At 44.3% G+C, this 13,929-nt stretch overlaps 1 protein-coding gene across 5 annotated transcripts in view; it reads left to right on the top strand.

The window, feature by feature from the left end:
- TDRP (testis development related protein) overlaps window positions 1-13,929 on the top strand; it is a 133,345-nt gene that overhangs the window by 42,257 nt on the left and 77,159 nt on the right. For 3 of the 5 annotated variants that reach the window (XM_075598240.1, XM_075598238.1, XM_075598242.1), the window contains exon 2: window positions 5,657-5,764. In XM_075598240.1, coding sequence (XP_075454355.1) covers window positions 5,657-5,764 — 108 coding nt within the window. Of the gene's footprint in view, window positions 1-5,480; window positions 5,765-13,929 lie in introns of those variants that run through there. The other 2 variants (XM_075598241.1, XM_075598239.1) reach the window with 2 other exon arrangements.

Raw genomic sequence — 13,929 nt, forward strand, 5'->3', positions numbered from 1 at the left:
AATTGCGGCTGTAGGGGCTCAGTGCTGAGCGGGAGCGCGCGTCAGCACGCTTCCGCAAGCAAGCAGGGAACATGGCCGAGGCCTAACTCCCAACACCCCTTTCTCGATGGCAGCCTTATCCACCAATTCAGAGACACCCACAGAGCCACTCAAACAGCCCGCTCCTTTCCCGACTTGTGCCCAAGCCTGCGTGCCCCGACAGCTCCTGCCCTTCCCTTAAGGGTAGCAATCCTGAACCGTCAGCTGCTAATCGCACTGACAACCCCTGATCTGACCCTCTCAGGGAAGATCCACCCAGGTGACATGAAGACCCCCCACATACCACCCTATCTTACCCAAAGGGGGAGCTTCCTCTGACTGAATCTGCGGGGGGGGGGGGGGGGGGGGAATGAATAGGAGCCCATGCCCTCCTCTCACCACCAGCTGATCGCTTCCTGGAACCAGTCACCTCGGCGCCCCAATGTGAAACTAAACTACTCTGTAGCGCTACCCTACTAACCGATAAACATAAAATATAAATATAATTGTGAACAATAAAGTGAATAAATACAAAATAAATGTGACAATGCAGCAACAGTAATGAATTACAGCACACTCGCTGCAGCACTAGAACATACCTTCCACAGCAGTCCTAAAAAGTCCAATATCGAGCGCTACTCATATGGCTAAACGGAAAGGACAGACAGGAAAAAAACAACCAAATAGAGACAAACAATAATGAAAGGGAAGAGGACCAATAGTGCATTAAGTTTCAAATAAACTGTATTAGGCCTCGGCCATGTTCCCTGCTTGCTGGCGGAAGCGCGCTGATGCGCACTCCCGCTCAGCACTGAGCCCCTACAGCCGCAATTAGAGCGGCTTTAGTAGGGGCTCACCTGCGCTTCCGCAAGCGCGCGGAAGCGTAAGTCTTAGGGGAATTTAAAATTCCCCCGCTTGCCGGCGCGACAGGCCGGTCACGTGAGCGGTTCGCCCAATGAGAGTGTACCAGCTCCGTGACGTCACTGGGCCGCCCCCGCCAGTGACGTGCCCGCCCCCGGCCGGCCCCCTGACAGCGCGTGCGGTAAGCAACCGCAAGGCCAGGGAAAGCACCCGCTTTCCCTGAGCCTCAGCGCGCCTCAGCGAGCAAGCAGGGAGCCTGGCCGAGGCCTTACAAAGCATACAATGGTCTCACTCACACTCTTCCAGTTCTTTAAGGCAATGGGGGGAAAAATGAAATAACAAAAAAAAAAAAGCTTGGATTGCCTCCTTAAAATAATTACAAACTACTCAGTAGTCTGCTATTTTACTTAATTTCTTGATAAGGCTATGTACAAATGTAAAAGGGATGTTAGTTTTTCTAGAATTATGATATAAAACTTTCATTTGATTAAAAGCTACATGTTATACTTTTAATCATTACTAAGAGATCCTTTTACTGAGCAGTGTGCACCATATATAGGATTTAGTTTGTGTATATCTCTCTTGGTATGCTTTGTTAGGCTAATATTAAACAATAGTTAAAAAAATTACATTACAAACTACTGTACTGCTTTGAGATTTTCAGAATGCTTTAACATTCTGTTGTACCAGTCATGCAACTTTGGATTCTTTCCTCAAATATCCCCCAAAGCAGTGTGCAGTGCATATTATCTAACATGTATTGTGCTTGCAATCCCAATTTTACAGAGCCAACATATTGATGCCAACTTGCATCAAACAAGTCATATTTAGGGGTTTTGGACTAAACATTACAAAATAAAATCATTATGCAAAATAAATTACTCCCAAAGAGTGTCCCAGTTTAGGGCGTACTGGCATTTGATTGGTTCAGGGGCTGTCACATGAGACGGCAGCCCTTGAAAAATCAAATATTGCCAGCTACCAAAATTCGCGACACCGCTCCGTCGCGCTTACTATAAGAGCACGCAGCGGTGGCAATGCATTTGTTTTTGGGCAACATCGCATCGCCAGCACTATACGCACGGCCCTAGGTGACATTTGCCTCCATCCGCCCCTGTATCTACTGAATATAAGTATAATATGAGCCAAGCCACTGATTCACAGCAACTTCTTTATATTCAGTGGCTCAGTTTAATATGTGCCATATTTTGAAGTGGTTTATGTATGTCATATGTATTTGAAATAGAGAGATAGAGAGGTTTTTACATTAAAGACTCCACTACTTTACCTGCATCAGTGAAACTACTCATTTTGCTTTTGCTTGTTCCCCAGAATCCTTTTCAGCTGTTACCATGCATTGCTGCACCAATGTGGAGGACAGGGTAGTGTAATCGGTGGCGAATGTCACATTAGTTAGACTGCATTTTGTTGCCTTTGGAAAACGTCAATAATGTCACATACAACACGTACATGCAGCAACATTCACAATCATATTTGAATAGTCTTTCTTTTCATAGTTGAAGTAAGTTGTTTTGGAATCATTTATTCCTGGATAGTGGGAGTAAATGCGAGGTCTATAAAAAATGTAAACAACCGTTACAAATGGTAGATAAATCGTGGCAATGGCTGAGGGATTTAAAATAGAATGTTCTTGCAATGCTGTAATTCTCACTACACTTTATGGGGGCAATCTCTCCTAGTATTAGGACCAAAGTGAACTAATGCCAGTGACATGTTTAAGGAGTCTTACCTGGGCAGTTGACCTTTTTAACCACATCTGACAACTATAACTGTGTTTAATTTATTTGATAAAGTTGACTTGTGCGGGGTTTGATTTCCTCTGCTTATTCCCTTTTGTGTGATGTCGCCATGTGTTCAGCAAGTGCTTGTACAGTCAGATTACCCCGTCCCCAGATCCCCTTAACTTTCTCTAATAAGGACAGGGATAATGGTAAAGAAAACACTTGATTGACAAACATTTCCCCATTCAGATACCTCTAAGGCCTCGTTCAGGGTGGCAGAGCCAGGAGGTGGAAGGTGCGCGTCCGCGCGCATCAGTCTGCTGGGCGATGTGTGCACATCATCCCCAGCAGACCTTTGCTAGCATTGAGGAGGCGGGGCTACAGACCTGAGGTTAGGGATGGGTGTTGCTCTTCTCACTACATTTTCCCCGAATGATTTCATTGGCTCCCGAAGTACCAGTGACGCTGCTGCAGCTTGAAAAAACAACTTGAGTTGTTTATGCAATCTGTAGCAAGCGTCAACTCCGTACTTCGGCGACAGGGTAGCTTCCACCCTGACAACTGATATTTACTTTAAACACTTTGTTTCGAACGTGTGCATGCACGTCGGGAAGCAGGCACCCTGAACGAGGCCTAAGAAATTAAACTGTCTGACTATGTGGGATTGCATCTTAAGAGCAGCAGTCACTCACGCTTTTTTGTTGTTGTTGTTGTTGCATATTTCGTATTATTTAAAAGATCTTAGCTTGCCCTTTAAAGGAGATGTTTATAAAGTTTGATGCTTTCTTTAGGACACATGAACAGTTTAAATATAACGTTTCCGGGAGGTTAAAATGGAGCTCTCCCCAGAGCCCATTGCAGTCTGAGGTTACCATTGATACTAGAGAGATTAAGAAAACAATGATTTTGAACACGAACAGAAAAATGTTAAGAAGAGCACGACATGTTCAGGAGGCAAGATAATAACATATGAATTCAATGTATGTAGGTTTCTGGAGGGATAGCTGCTAAATCTTATGGTTTGTTGGGGGGGGGAGGGGTTTTGATAAAGATGGCAGCAACACAGGTCTGATTCCATTTTGATAGGGACTGCTTCTTAAAAGTGGTCTTGCAGATGCTGCTGTTTAACCCTTAGGCTGCGCTTATAGTGCCTGGCGACATCGCGCCAAAACAAATACATTGGATCCGTCGCATGCGTTTATAGTAAGCGCGACGGAGCGCCCAAAAATTTTGAAGCCATTGAAATTTGATTTAAGACAGACAGTCGCCAATCATGACTGTCTCTACACCAATCACAGAGCACCTACTGCACTCTGCCCGCCCCCTTCGTGACGTCACTGGCCTTGTCGCCAGCGACGTCGCTCCAAACCTAAGTGCAACTTTCGCCAGTGGCGACGGCTGACTTCAACTGTCGCGTCACCGGCACTATAAACGTGGCATTAGGGTATCCCAAGACGCAGCTACTACATCATTGGGGTCCAGCACTCCAGGGGCCCCATGACCTATTAGCCAAGCCAGAAGTGGCCAACTCCAGTACTCAAGGGCCACCAACAGGTTTTAAGGATATCCCTGCTTGAGCACAGACTGAGCCACTGATTGAGTCACCGGCACTGAAGCTGGGATATCCTTAAAACCTGAACTGTGGGGGGGGGGGGGGGGGGGGTCTTGGGGACTGGAGTTGGCCACCCACCTGTCCTATAGGATAACTGGCTTCATTTTTATTATTTCACCGTTGTTGAAAATCTTCTTCAGCGTGTGAGAATATATATAAAACCTGCGGCATATACACCCCACATCAAACTTCTCCAATCTGACACAGTTTGAAGGCAGAACAGAAAGTCTGATGTCAAAACCCAATTACCTGACACCCACTGCTACATCAGATTGCATTGGTTTCTAGAGCAGATCCTTCAGTTGTCTCTACATTTCTGCAGTTTTTGTATTTTTTTTAATGACCTTTAATTAAATCTGTGAGAACAGTACATCCATTACAAAATTGTACAAGGGCCAAACCTGGACAAGGCAATGAAGTGGTTAATAGCATCAGTAGTTTTCAGATGTAATCCTTGTTTGGTTTATCTGAAAATAAAAAAAATGATCTACTACTACTACTACTACTACAGTACTACAGTACTACCATGTTCTAGCAACAGTGACCTGAAACTACAACTTACTGCATTTCTATTCTCTGTATGTTGTTTCTATCCTGGGGTTGCTTCCCCTGTGTAACTGTGACATGTTCACAAATGCACATTTCTTCCTACACTTCCCTAATAGCTCCCCACTACTTGTCCTGCTCCTTCCTCCTGACTTTAATGGCTTATTAAATCTCCTTCCAGTCGCCATTTTCCAAACTCTTTCCATCTACTCACAAAACAGCATCCAGATCTCACTCCGGATTTAACAACAGACTCTCCTCTCCTCCCTCAATCTCCTCCAGTACAGCTCGTCATCTCTAATAATAATAATAATATAATAATAATAATCTCTCCCCTCCTCCTCCTCCTCGTCCTCACTGATTCACCTCTTTCCCCCTCTGCCTTTTGTTTGATGTTTGATATCTTCTCTCCTCTCTCCTCCACTCCTTTCTTAATCTTCTCATTCAATATTGCTATGCCTTTTTCCACTTTCCTACTCTCCTCCTGACTTCCCCTCCCACCTTCTTTTTTTTCTCCTCCATCCACCTTCCCGTCTTCTTCTCCAACCTTCCCATCTCCTCTTCTCCTCCCACCTTTCCTCCTTGTCTCTCCCCTGTCCCTCTCCTGTCTCCCTCCCCTCCTCCTCCTCCTCCTCCTCCTCCTCCTCCTCCTGATGCTGTTGCTGCTCCTCCCCCTCCAGCTTGTCACCCCCCCCTCCTCCTCCTCCCCTGCATGATTAGTGACATTAAGTGCAGCAGGCGCTGAACGTCTCTTGTTACCAGGATGGAGTTACTGCCCAGCCTGCTGCCCCCCGTATAAAGTGTAACTTCCCAGCAAACCGCTATTTACGTGTGTTTCCCTGCACATCCGCTTTAATAACCACTTTCCAACACACAGGCCAGGGGGTGGTACCCTGCATCTGACACAATGTGGAAGCTCAACAAGAGTAAAGTTCTCATAGAAGATACACCTGATGAAGAAATTCAGACTGTGCCTGATCCCCAGGTAAGTTACACAGCATTCATCGCCCCGGGCCGTCAGGCAGTTAAATACCCAGCATGTGACTGCTTTGCTTCTTGCACTCAATGTATTTAACACATTTGCTGCCAGAGAAACCAGCAAACACAGTTTATTATTATTTGGTTGAGGGCTGTGCTGGCAAAAAAGGTTCCAGTGTAGTTACCATTATCTTCCCCCCCCCCCCCCCACCCCCCAAAGTATTTAAATATACAGTAATAACTTGTTGTCTCTAGACCTAGATTCATATGTATTGTATAAGAAAACTACTATTTTTGTATTGATCATTTGTGAGCTGGGGGTTATGTCGTTTAGTATTAGTTAAGAATACTATCATTTGCATGAATTAAAAATACTTGTTTTCTTATGTATTATTCATGATCTGGAGGTAGGTCGTTAAATATTAGGCCGTTTAAAAATACGATAATTTTCTTAATATATAACAACATTCGACGTGGATCAAGTAGGATTTTATTTAAAAGCCTCCTTTTGGAGAGATTTACTGCATGTAACTGTTGTTTGTTTGATTGTACAGAAATACACACATAATGTTTTAGTGATATAGCACACAGTGTAGACACGGTATTGTTTTAGACACGGTCACTGCTCTGCAGAGCCCAGGCTTGTTGCCTAAGGCACAGGGAAATAAAGTGACTGTCCTACTGTCACATGTGTGTTGCTGGCAGCCAAAGTGTTATCAGTGTACTAGCCCCTGCAGTGCCAAAGGGATCTGTTTTACATGGATTGTCTTTTAGACACTGAAAAGGGTTAAATTAGCTGTAAACCCTTATACTGTATATGCACTGTAAACACACACTTTATATATTTTTTATTTTTTTAATCCAGATAGAAGCAATGTTTATATAATAGGATCAAGTGACTTGCCAATTAGAGGAGGTTGGTTAAGGGCTATTCAACATTAGATTTCTTTGTATATTAAATGATAGTGTACAGAGCTTTTATCACCTCATAGGTTTCTTCACGTGTACTGACGGTACTCTTGAAGAAACATTAAAAAGTAGTGCCACTGTTGATTTCCTGGAGAGCGTAGGGGCTTATTCATCAACTGCGATAGTGCTGATTGGGTAGTTGAAGTCAACGGGCGTTGCCCCCCCCCCCACATGGCACACTCACAATTTAATGACTAACCCCCTAGGTGTGTTACGTTAATAAATTATTGCATGCAGAAAAAAAAACTTAATTGTACGCTGGAGAATTGGGGGGGGGGGAGTGGTGAAAAGTTTGTAAGAAATACAATATTACACTCCATAAGCTTTATTTTTACCTCATCAAAAGTGTCCCAGTATGAAATAAGATTGTGCCCATACTGAGGTTTATGCCATATCAGACTTGGTACCGTTTTTACCACATGTACACTGTAATGGGAGAAGACAGATGACAGCCACTCACAATGTGCTATATTTCATTATACTATGTTCCTGTCCGTAACTCCTCCCATTACTCTGTAAAATCTTGTAAAACTCCAAACTAGCTCAAGAAGAGTGTAACCGCCCTCGCATAACTTAATACATTGACTTTGTGGAGCGCATGATGAGAATGCAGTGCCTAACGTCAATTGTAGGGCAGCGTGGAGTTTTATGCGTAACGCGCGTATATTGTAATCCCAGTTGCGAAGGATTATCTTTCTCCAAACTTTCTGTATCTATGCACCACTGCAACGTACTTCATACACTCGAACGTGCATACATAGCGTAATCATTTATATATAGCATTTACATGTGTATCTATATATAGTAAGTGTATAACATTTTGGATGTCAAGCGCACATATGTAATCACTTATTCAGTAAAACCGACTAGTGATGCAGGCCTCATGCGTAGGAGAATTCCCTGGTTTAAATGTTTGTTTGTTTTTTAAATAAAACCTTTTTAAAGCTGCAGGTCAGTCCTTCTTTTTTTTTTTTTTTTTTTTCTTTTTAATTAATTTTTTTACTTCAATAGTTTCATGTGGGCAATCTATAATTACCTAAAGCAGGGGGCGCAAACTTTTTTCCCTGCGCCCCCCTGTCGGCTGTCCCCTCACTCCCGCGCCCCCCCCCCCCCCCAACCCCAACTTACCCTCGCTCCGGCGTAATGACGTCACGTTGCCATAGCAACGTGACGTCACATGACCTCGCAGCGTCATTTTGACGCCGCGTTGCCATGTCGACGCCGGGAGGAAGCCGCCGGAGCCACGGGTAAGTATGGTTTACAGAGGCCCTGCAGCTCCCCCGGCACTTAATTTAAGTGCCTTCGGGAAGCGCGCGGGGCCTCTGTAAACCCCGCGCCCCCCGTCGGCAGTCTCGCGCCCCCCCTGGGGGTCGCGCCCCACAGTTTGCGCACCGCTGACCTAAAGAACTGCGTAGCTGCCGGTCAATTCGTTCTCCGTCTATTGATCGGCAAAGTTTGGTGTCATCTTTAAATATGGGGAATGCAAATCGTTGCTATCGGAACAAACATGCTTGTTAAAATAGAATTCAAGAAAATTGGTCTTTCAAAGTTGTTTTTTTTTATAAAAGAAAATGCTAAAAGTATTTTTTCTTACTGCAGAACTGATTTATTTAAAAAACCACACATGCAGGATATTGACTGAACAGCTTTAACAAGGTGTGTGTGTGTGTACGCTAAAGTGGGTGTTTGGGCTATTTTCAGGTGAAAATCCTCATTGTAGTCTATTCAGATTTTCTATTAAACACCACTTTAGGGATTCTAAATTATTACCGTTATTGGAATTTTCAAAATATTGTTTTATAACTCGGCATTGATCTCTGACTTTGAAAATACTTGCAGCATACATATGACTAACTTCCAAAAAATTTATCTTGTGTAATACAGCTCAACCCCGTTATAACGCGATCCGTTACAACGCGAATCCGCTTATAACGCGATACAAGCGTGGCTCCCAATTTTTCTAGTTATGAATACTTTACAACACGATTATTGGTATCTTAAATACTTTATTGTACAATGCATACAATTGCACATTATTTCTAACGCGATCTGCTTATAGCGCAATGTGATTCTTTGGACCCCAAGAACAGCGTTATAAGGGGGTTGAGCTGTATTGTGTTTTTTACATGTTGGTTTCAAGGCCAAAGTTTGCAATGCTACTGAGTTGTTGTTCTCCCAACTGTTGCAAATTATTGGATTATTTTGTTTTTCATTATTTTAGTGCTTTCAGGTGCGGTTTGTCAGCAGTGCCTTCGCCAGACGCCTTTTTGGGCATCTCCTAAACAATAATCCACCATGAAATATTCATCATAATACCGGCTAACCACCCTTAAGGGTGGCATAAAGTGCCCCATACTTACTAGTAAAGTAAGAAAATTGCACCTGCATGGCAACATTCCAAAGTACCTCTTCTCCTGAGCCTAATTACCAAGTGGGGGAGCCTAGAATGCCGCGTTGGAGTATCGAGACCAATCTGTGTAATTATTGCAAGTTGTAGCCTGCACATTTGTATATATCTGTTAACTGGCTCTGAGCTACCAGCAATCCTCCCTACTTGCATTATTAATTTATTTGTAATCATATCCTAATTGGGTAGTCCAGCAAAACCACTGATCTTTTATAATTGGGGACACCACAGTTTGAGTCTATGCTGATATCCCTAGTCTTGAGGCACACACACACACACACACGTTGTGGAGAATTTTAACAATGTCATTGGCTCCCTACCTAATTTAATCAACAGCAAACATTTCACTTTTTTTAATTAAGATTTTGTGTGTGTGTGTGTGTCAATTTAAATATATAAAGTGTTTCCTGTAACCAATCCAACCCCCCTATCCCTATCAGAGAGCATAGGTGGACTGTGCAACACCCTGATAACCCAATTTCCAGACTGGTTTAAAAACTTACTTGAATAAAATGATGTTATAATATTTTTAGGTGTCTCATTTTTGTAAAAACAAAATATAACTCTGCTTGACCCCCGTAAATGTCATTGCTTTATTTTGGGTCCTTAATGGTGATTGCACTGTTAAAGTAGTCCCAAGTTGTCAGCAATTTAACATGTGCTCGCTGGCCAAAAAACTATTTTATTTACAAATGGATTAACTTCTTCACTTTCAACCCCCCCCCCCCCCCCCAAAAAAACCTTTTACCCTATTACAAATCAAAACAAACCCCCATTAATTAACCAAACATAACCCTATTCTAAGCAATACACATAATGTGGTGAAGGCCACATCATTTATTAAACAATTTAAGCAAATCTAATTTACACCTCTAATTTTTAGGGCCTTCCAGCCAAAACGTTTACGCTTAATTAGTCAACCACAATATTTAGAAAATTACTTTGTGTAGTTAGCCTCGGGTATCACCTCATGGCCAACTACTTGTGCCACTCCTCAAAAGACAAAAACATGGCGTCTACCAGACAACGAACAGAATTATTAACCAACCTTTGGCAAGGTCACTGTATGCTATGAGGGACCTTTAAAAACGTATTCAAATTAAATAAATCCTATATCATAACAAGAGACGATAAAATGTATTCAACATAACCATTAAAATATAATACACAGATTGGGAGAGGGGCCCAGCCACAGTAGTGGCCAATTGGCACAACTCAGCATTTCCACACACCCTCGTTTGCCTGTTTTAAGCTCTGGGCTACTACCATTTAAGTCTATGACTGTTCACGCAGGTTCGTGGCTTGAAGAATTCCTTTGTTCGTTTAAAAAAAACCTTGAAGCAGTATAATATGTATGATTGATTATTGTGCTTTTGGGCTTAAATTCGCATAAATAATAAACAAGGGCAACGTTTTTAAACAGATGTTGAAATTGGATAAATAAATAAAATATGTTGTGTGAAATGAGTGCCTGCACTTAATTGCTAATGATATGTGTCACTAAGTGGGACTTCACATACAGGGGCCAATTAAATATGCAGCAAAGTGGATGATCGCACTTTGATCTGCGGAAAACTACCATCGTGTTAAACACCTCAGAGCATATAGAATCGTCATCTGCTTGAAGTTGTGTGAATAATAAAGTTGATTATCCTCATAAGCGTATATGAATCCATTCAAAATTTTTGCTGCTTTTTTTTTTAACATCTGTTCTAGTAATCTTCCCCACCTTCCTTTCTAAATACATATATGTAAATCATAAAATAATCTAATGCTTCATATTGTGCAAAGCCAGCCAATCGGTGAATACAGCATCTAGTTGGTCATTTATTTGTTATTTATATGATTACAATGCGTATTACTACTGTGAAGCGTTATGTACATTTATGGCGCTATATAAATAGACATACAATACAATTTAGGACCAACCAGAAAAGGTTCAAAACAAATAAATAACAAAAACCAGTATTGAAGTGCACCAGTAACTGAAAGTAAAGTGCACTAAAGGAGGATGTGGAGTTTAAAAGAAAAGCCATGGGGAAATACCGAGCAGAGCAGCACCCCGCTTAAGGCCCACTGGGAAGTGAATGCGGATTCCTGCCCAGTGGCCACAGCGTGGGTGTACTCTGCTCAGATACGGGAGCGCACCAGCATCCGGAATAAGGCCTGGCAGGTAAGGGATACCTCCCCAGCCAAACGCTGCTTCCTGGACTTATAAATAACCAGTTTGGCTAATGCCAGGAGCAGGTTGACAAGGAGGTCCCTGGCCCTAGTGTTCCGGGATACTGGGTGCCCAAAAATAAAAAGTTGCGGGGAGAAGTGCAACCAGAACTGCAGGAGGAGGCCCCTCAAGAATGACAGGAGGTGCTGCAATCTGGTGTAACTAAATTAATGTGGAACACGGACTCCCTTGCGCCACAAAATTAGCATGTGGCTGGGGAGTCCGTGAAGTGGGCAATATACTCTCCTGTGCTCAGTGCACCATGGAGAATTCTCCAGCTTGGGTCCCCGGTGGGTCGGGGGAACTAACTCTGAATAGAGTTCCTTCCACCAGGGCCTCTCGCCATCGTTTGTTGGTAGTACCCACCTCCAGATGGTATCGGGGCAGGCAACGAGGGTGAGGTAGTGCATTGTATGGAGCATGAGAGAGTAAAGCCACCTCCTCGTCCTGCAGCGGAAGCAGGCCAAGGGTATGATCCCCAGCCTGCTTAGGCTGGGGACAGGAGGAGCCTGAGGGGGTTGGCGGGGTTTTGGGCCCACACATAAAGCGGGGCGTCGGAAGGTGGACGTGTCGCTCCGGTCTGCAATAACTCCTCTAGGAAGGTGCGCGAGTCGGAGGACATGACGTCCTTGATCTCCTGGAGCAAACGGCGCAGAATTAGTTGGGTGGTGTAGCCCACGAGGCGCATGATCACCCCGGGCTCCCCCCATTCCGACCGTTCGTAGTCCAGGAGATCCCCGACTCGGGTCAACCGTGCCTGGCAAAAGCAGCGAATGATGCTGGGGTACTATTCGTGCACCCCCTGCTAGATTATACAGCAGGGATTCATTCAGGAGGTCTTCCCCAACAGCCACTCCTTGCCTAGACACGGAGACCATGCTCCAGGCCTTGAGGGTTTCCTGGTAGTATGCCGGCAACAATGAGAGGTCTCTCACAAACTCGTTAGCCTTGATGAGAAACAATTGCCGGTAATACCCCATATTGCGCAGCTGGCGAAGGAAGCTGGATGCCAGCTGGCACCACTGCGGAGAAGGGTCTGCGTACAGGTATCTCTGCAGGTATTGGAGGCGGAAGGTGTGCACCTGGGAGCGTACAAACACTACTCCCTGTCCGCCCTCTCCCAGAGGGGGCATGTAACATTTGCAGAGACCCAATGCTTTCCCTTCCAGAGACAGTCCAGCAACTTCCTCTGGATTTTGGTGATAAATTCAGGAGTCGAACTCGGGGCGCTCAGCCGGTGCCACAGCTGAGAGGCTACCAGCTGGTGGATCACCAGAGTCCTTCCCCTGAGGGAAAGCATTTTCTTGAGACCCTTCCACGATCCCAGACGAGCTAGGACACATTCCTCTAACTGTTCAATTCTCTGGGACCGGGCGCTCCGCAGTGGACAGGTAGACTCCCAGATACTTGATTGCATCTGCCTCCCACGAGATATTACGAAATGTGGGAGGCAAGGCGTCTACCTGTATGAAACCCTCTAAAAGGCCTGAGCATTTGGGCCAGTTGATCCGAGCTGGGGAGGTCGCAGTATAGACCTCCTAGCACTCTTGTGCCCGCTCCAGATCAGCTAGGTCCTGGGCCACGAGAAGTACGTCATCAGCATAGGCTGAAAGGACTATCTGCATGTCTGGTTCTCTTAGCACTAGCCCGGTGAGCCTTCTCCTCAATAGACAAAGGAAAGGCTCGATGGCTAGCGCGTAGAGTAAGAGCAGTAGAAGGACTTTGCAATGTTGCCTAAAACAGGAATACTTGTTGTTTTTTTTTTTCTCTGTTAACGTCTTATTCACTAAGGTCAGAGGTGCGCAAAGTGGGGTGCGTGGGCGGTTTGCGAGGCCCCACGCTCTTCCCCCGAAGCATTTAAATTAAATGTCAGGGGATCGCGTGAGGCCCCTGCAACTCTAAAACTTACCTTGACTCTACTGGCGTCACTCGTGTCCATGGCAACGCGGCGTCAAATGATGCCCCGGAGTCATGTGACGTCATTTGACGCCGTGCAAGGTAAGGAGGTGGGCGCAGAACGCGGGGGGGGCAGCAAAAAAGTTTGCGCGCGCCTGACTAAGGTAATCGGATGCATAAAGAACCAGTGGGAGACTGTGAACGAGAGAGACACCATTGACTTGCATACCTCCGAATAGATGAACCTGTACTCAACATGGGAAGGCACCTGGGAAATAGACGAAATTTGAATTATTTTAATATATTTTATATATTTAGATGATGTCCCTTTCTCTCGTATTCATTAAACTGTATTATAGGCTGAAGCTGTTAAATTCTGGGCATTATTGAATTCCGTGCTCTCTGGTTAAAATTCCGAGCATTACCCAATCAGTAATGGGCAGGATTTTTTGGTACCCTGCCAAGTTTATCAGCCTATCAGCTTTTCAGTTCTCATTCACAAAGAGTGAAATTTGCTCTTAGACAGGGGAGGTGATTGGACAGAAGGCACTGACTCCTCCCACTCCCTGCCTCCAGAGAGCTCTGCACAGGAGAGTGAGGGGAAAGGTTTGTGTCAAACAAGTCTCTCTTTTTTTTTTTTTTTTTTTTTTTATGAAAAATGTGAAAAAGAAACACTACA

This window comes from Ascaphus truei, chromosome 4, assembly GCF_040206685.1.
Source record: "Ascaphus truei isolate aAscTru1 chromosome 4, aAscTru1.hap1, whole genome shotgun sequence".
Lineage (NCBI taxonomy): Eukaryota > Metazoa > Chordata > Amphibia > Anura > Ascaphidae > Ascaphus > Ascaphus truei.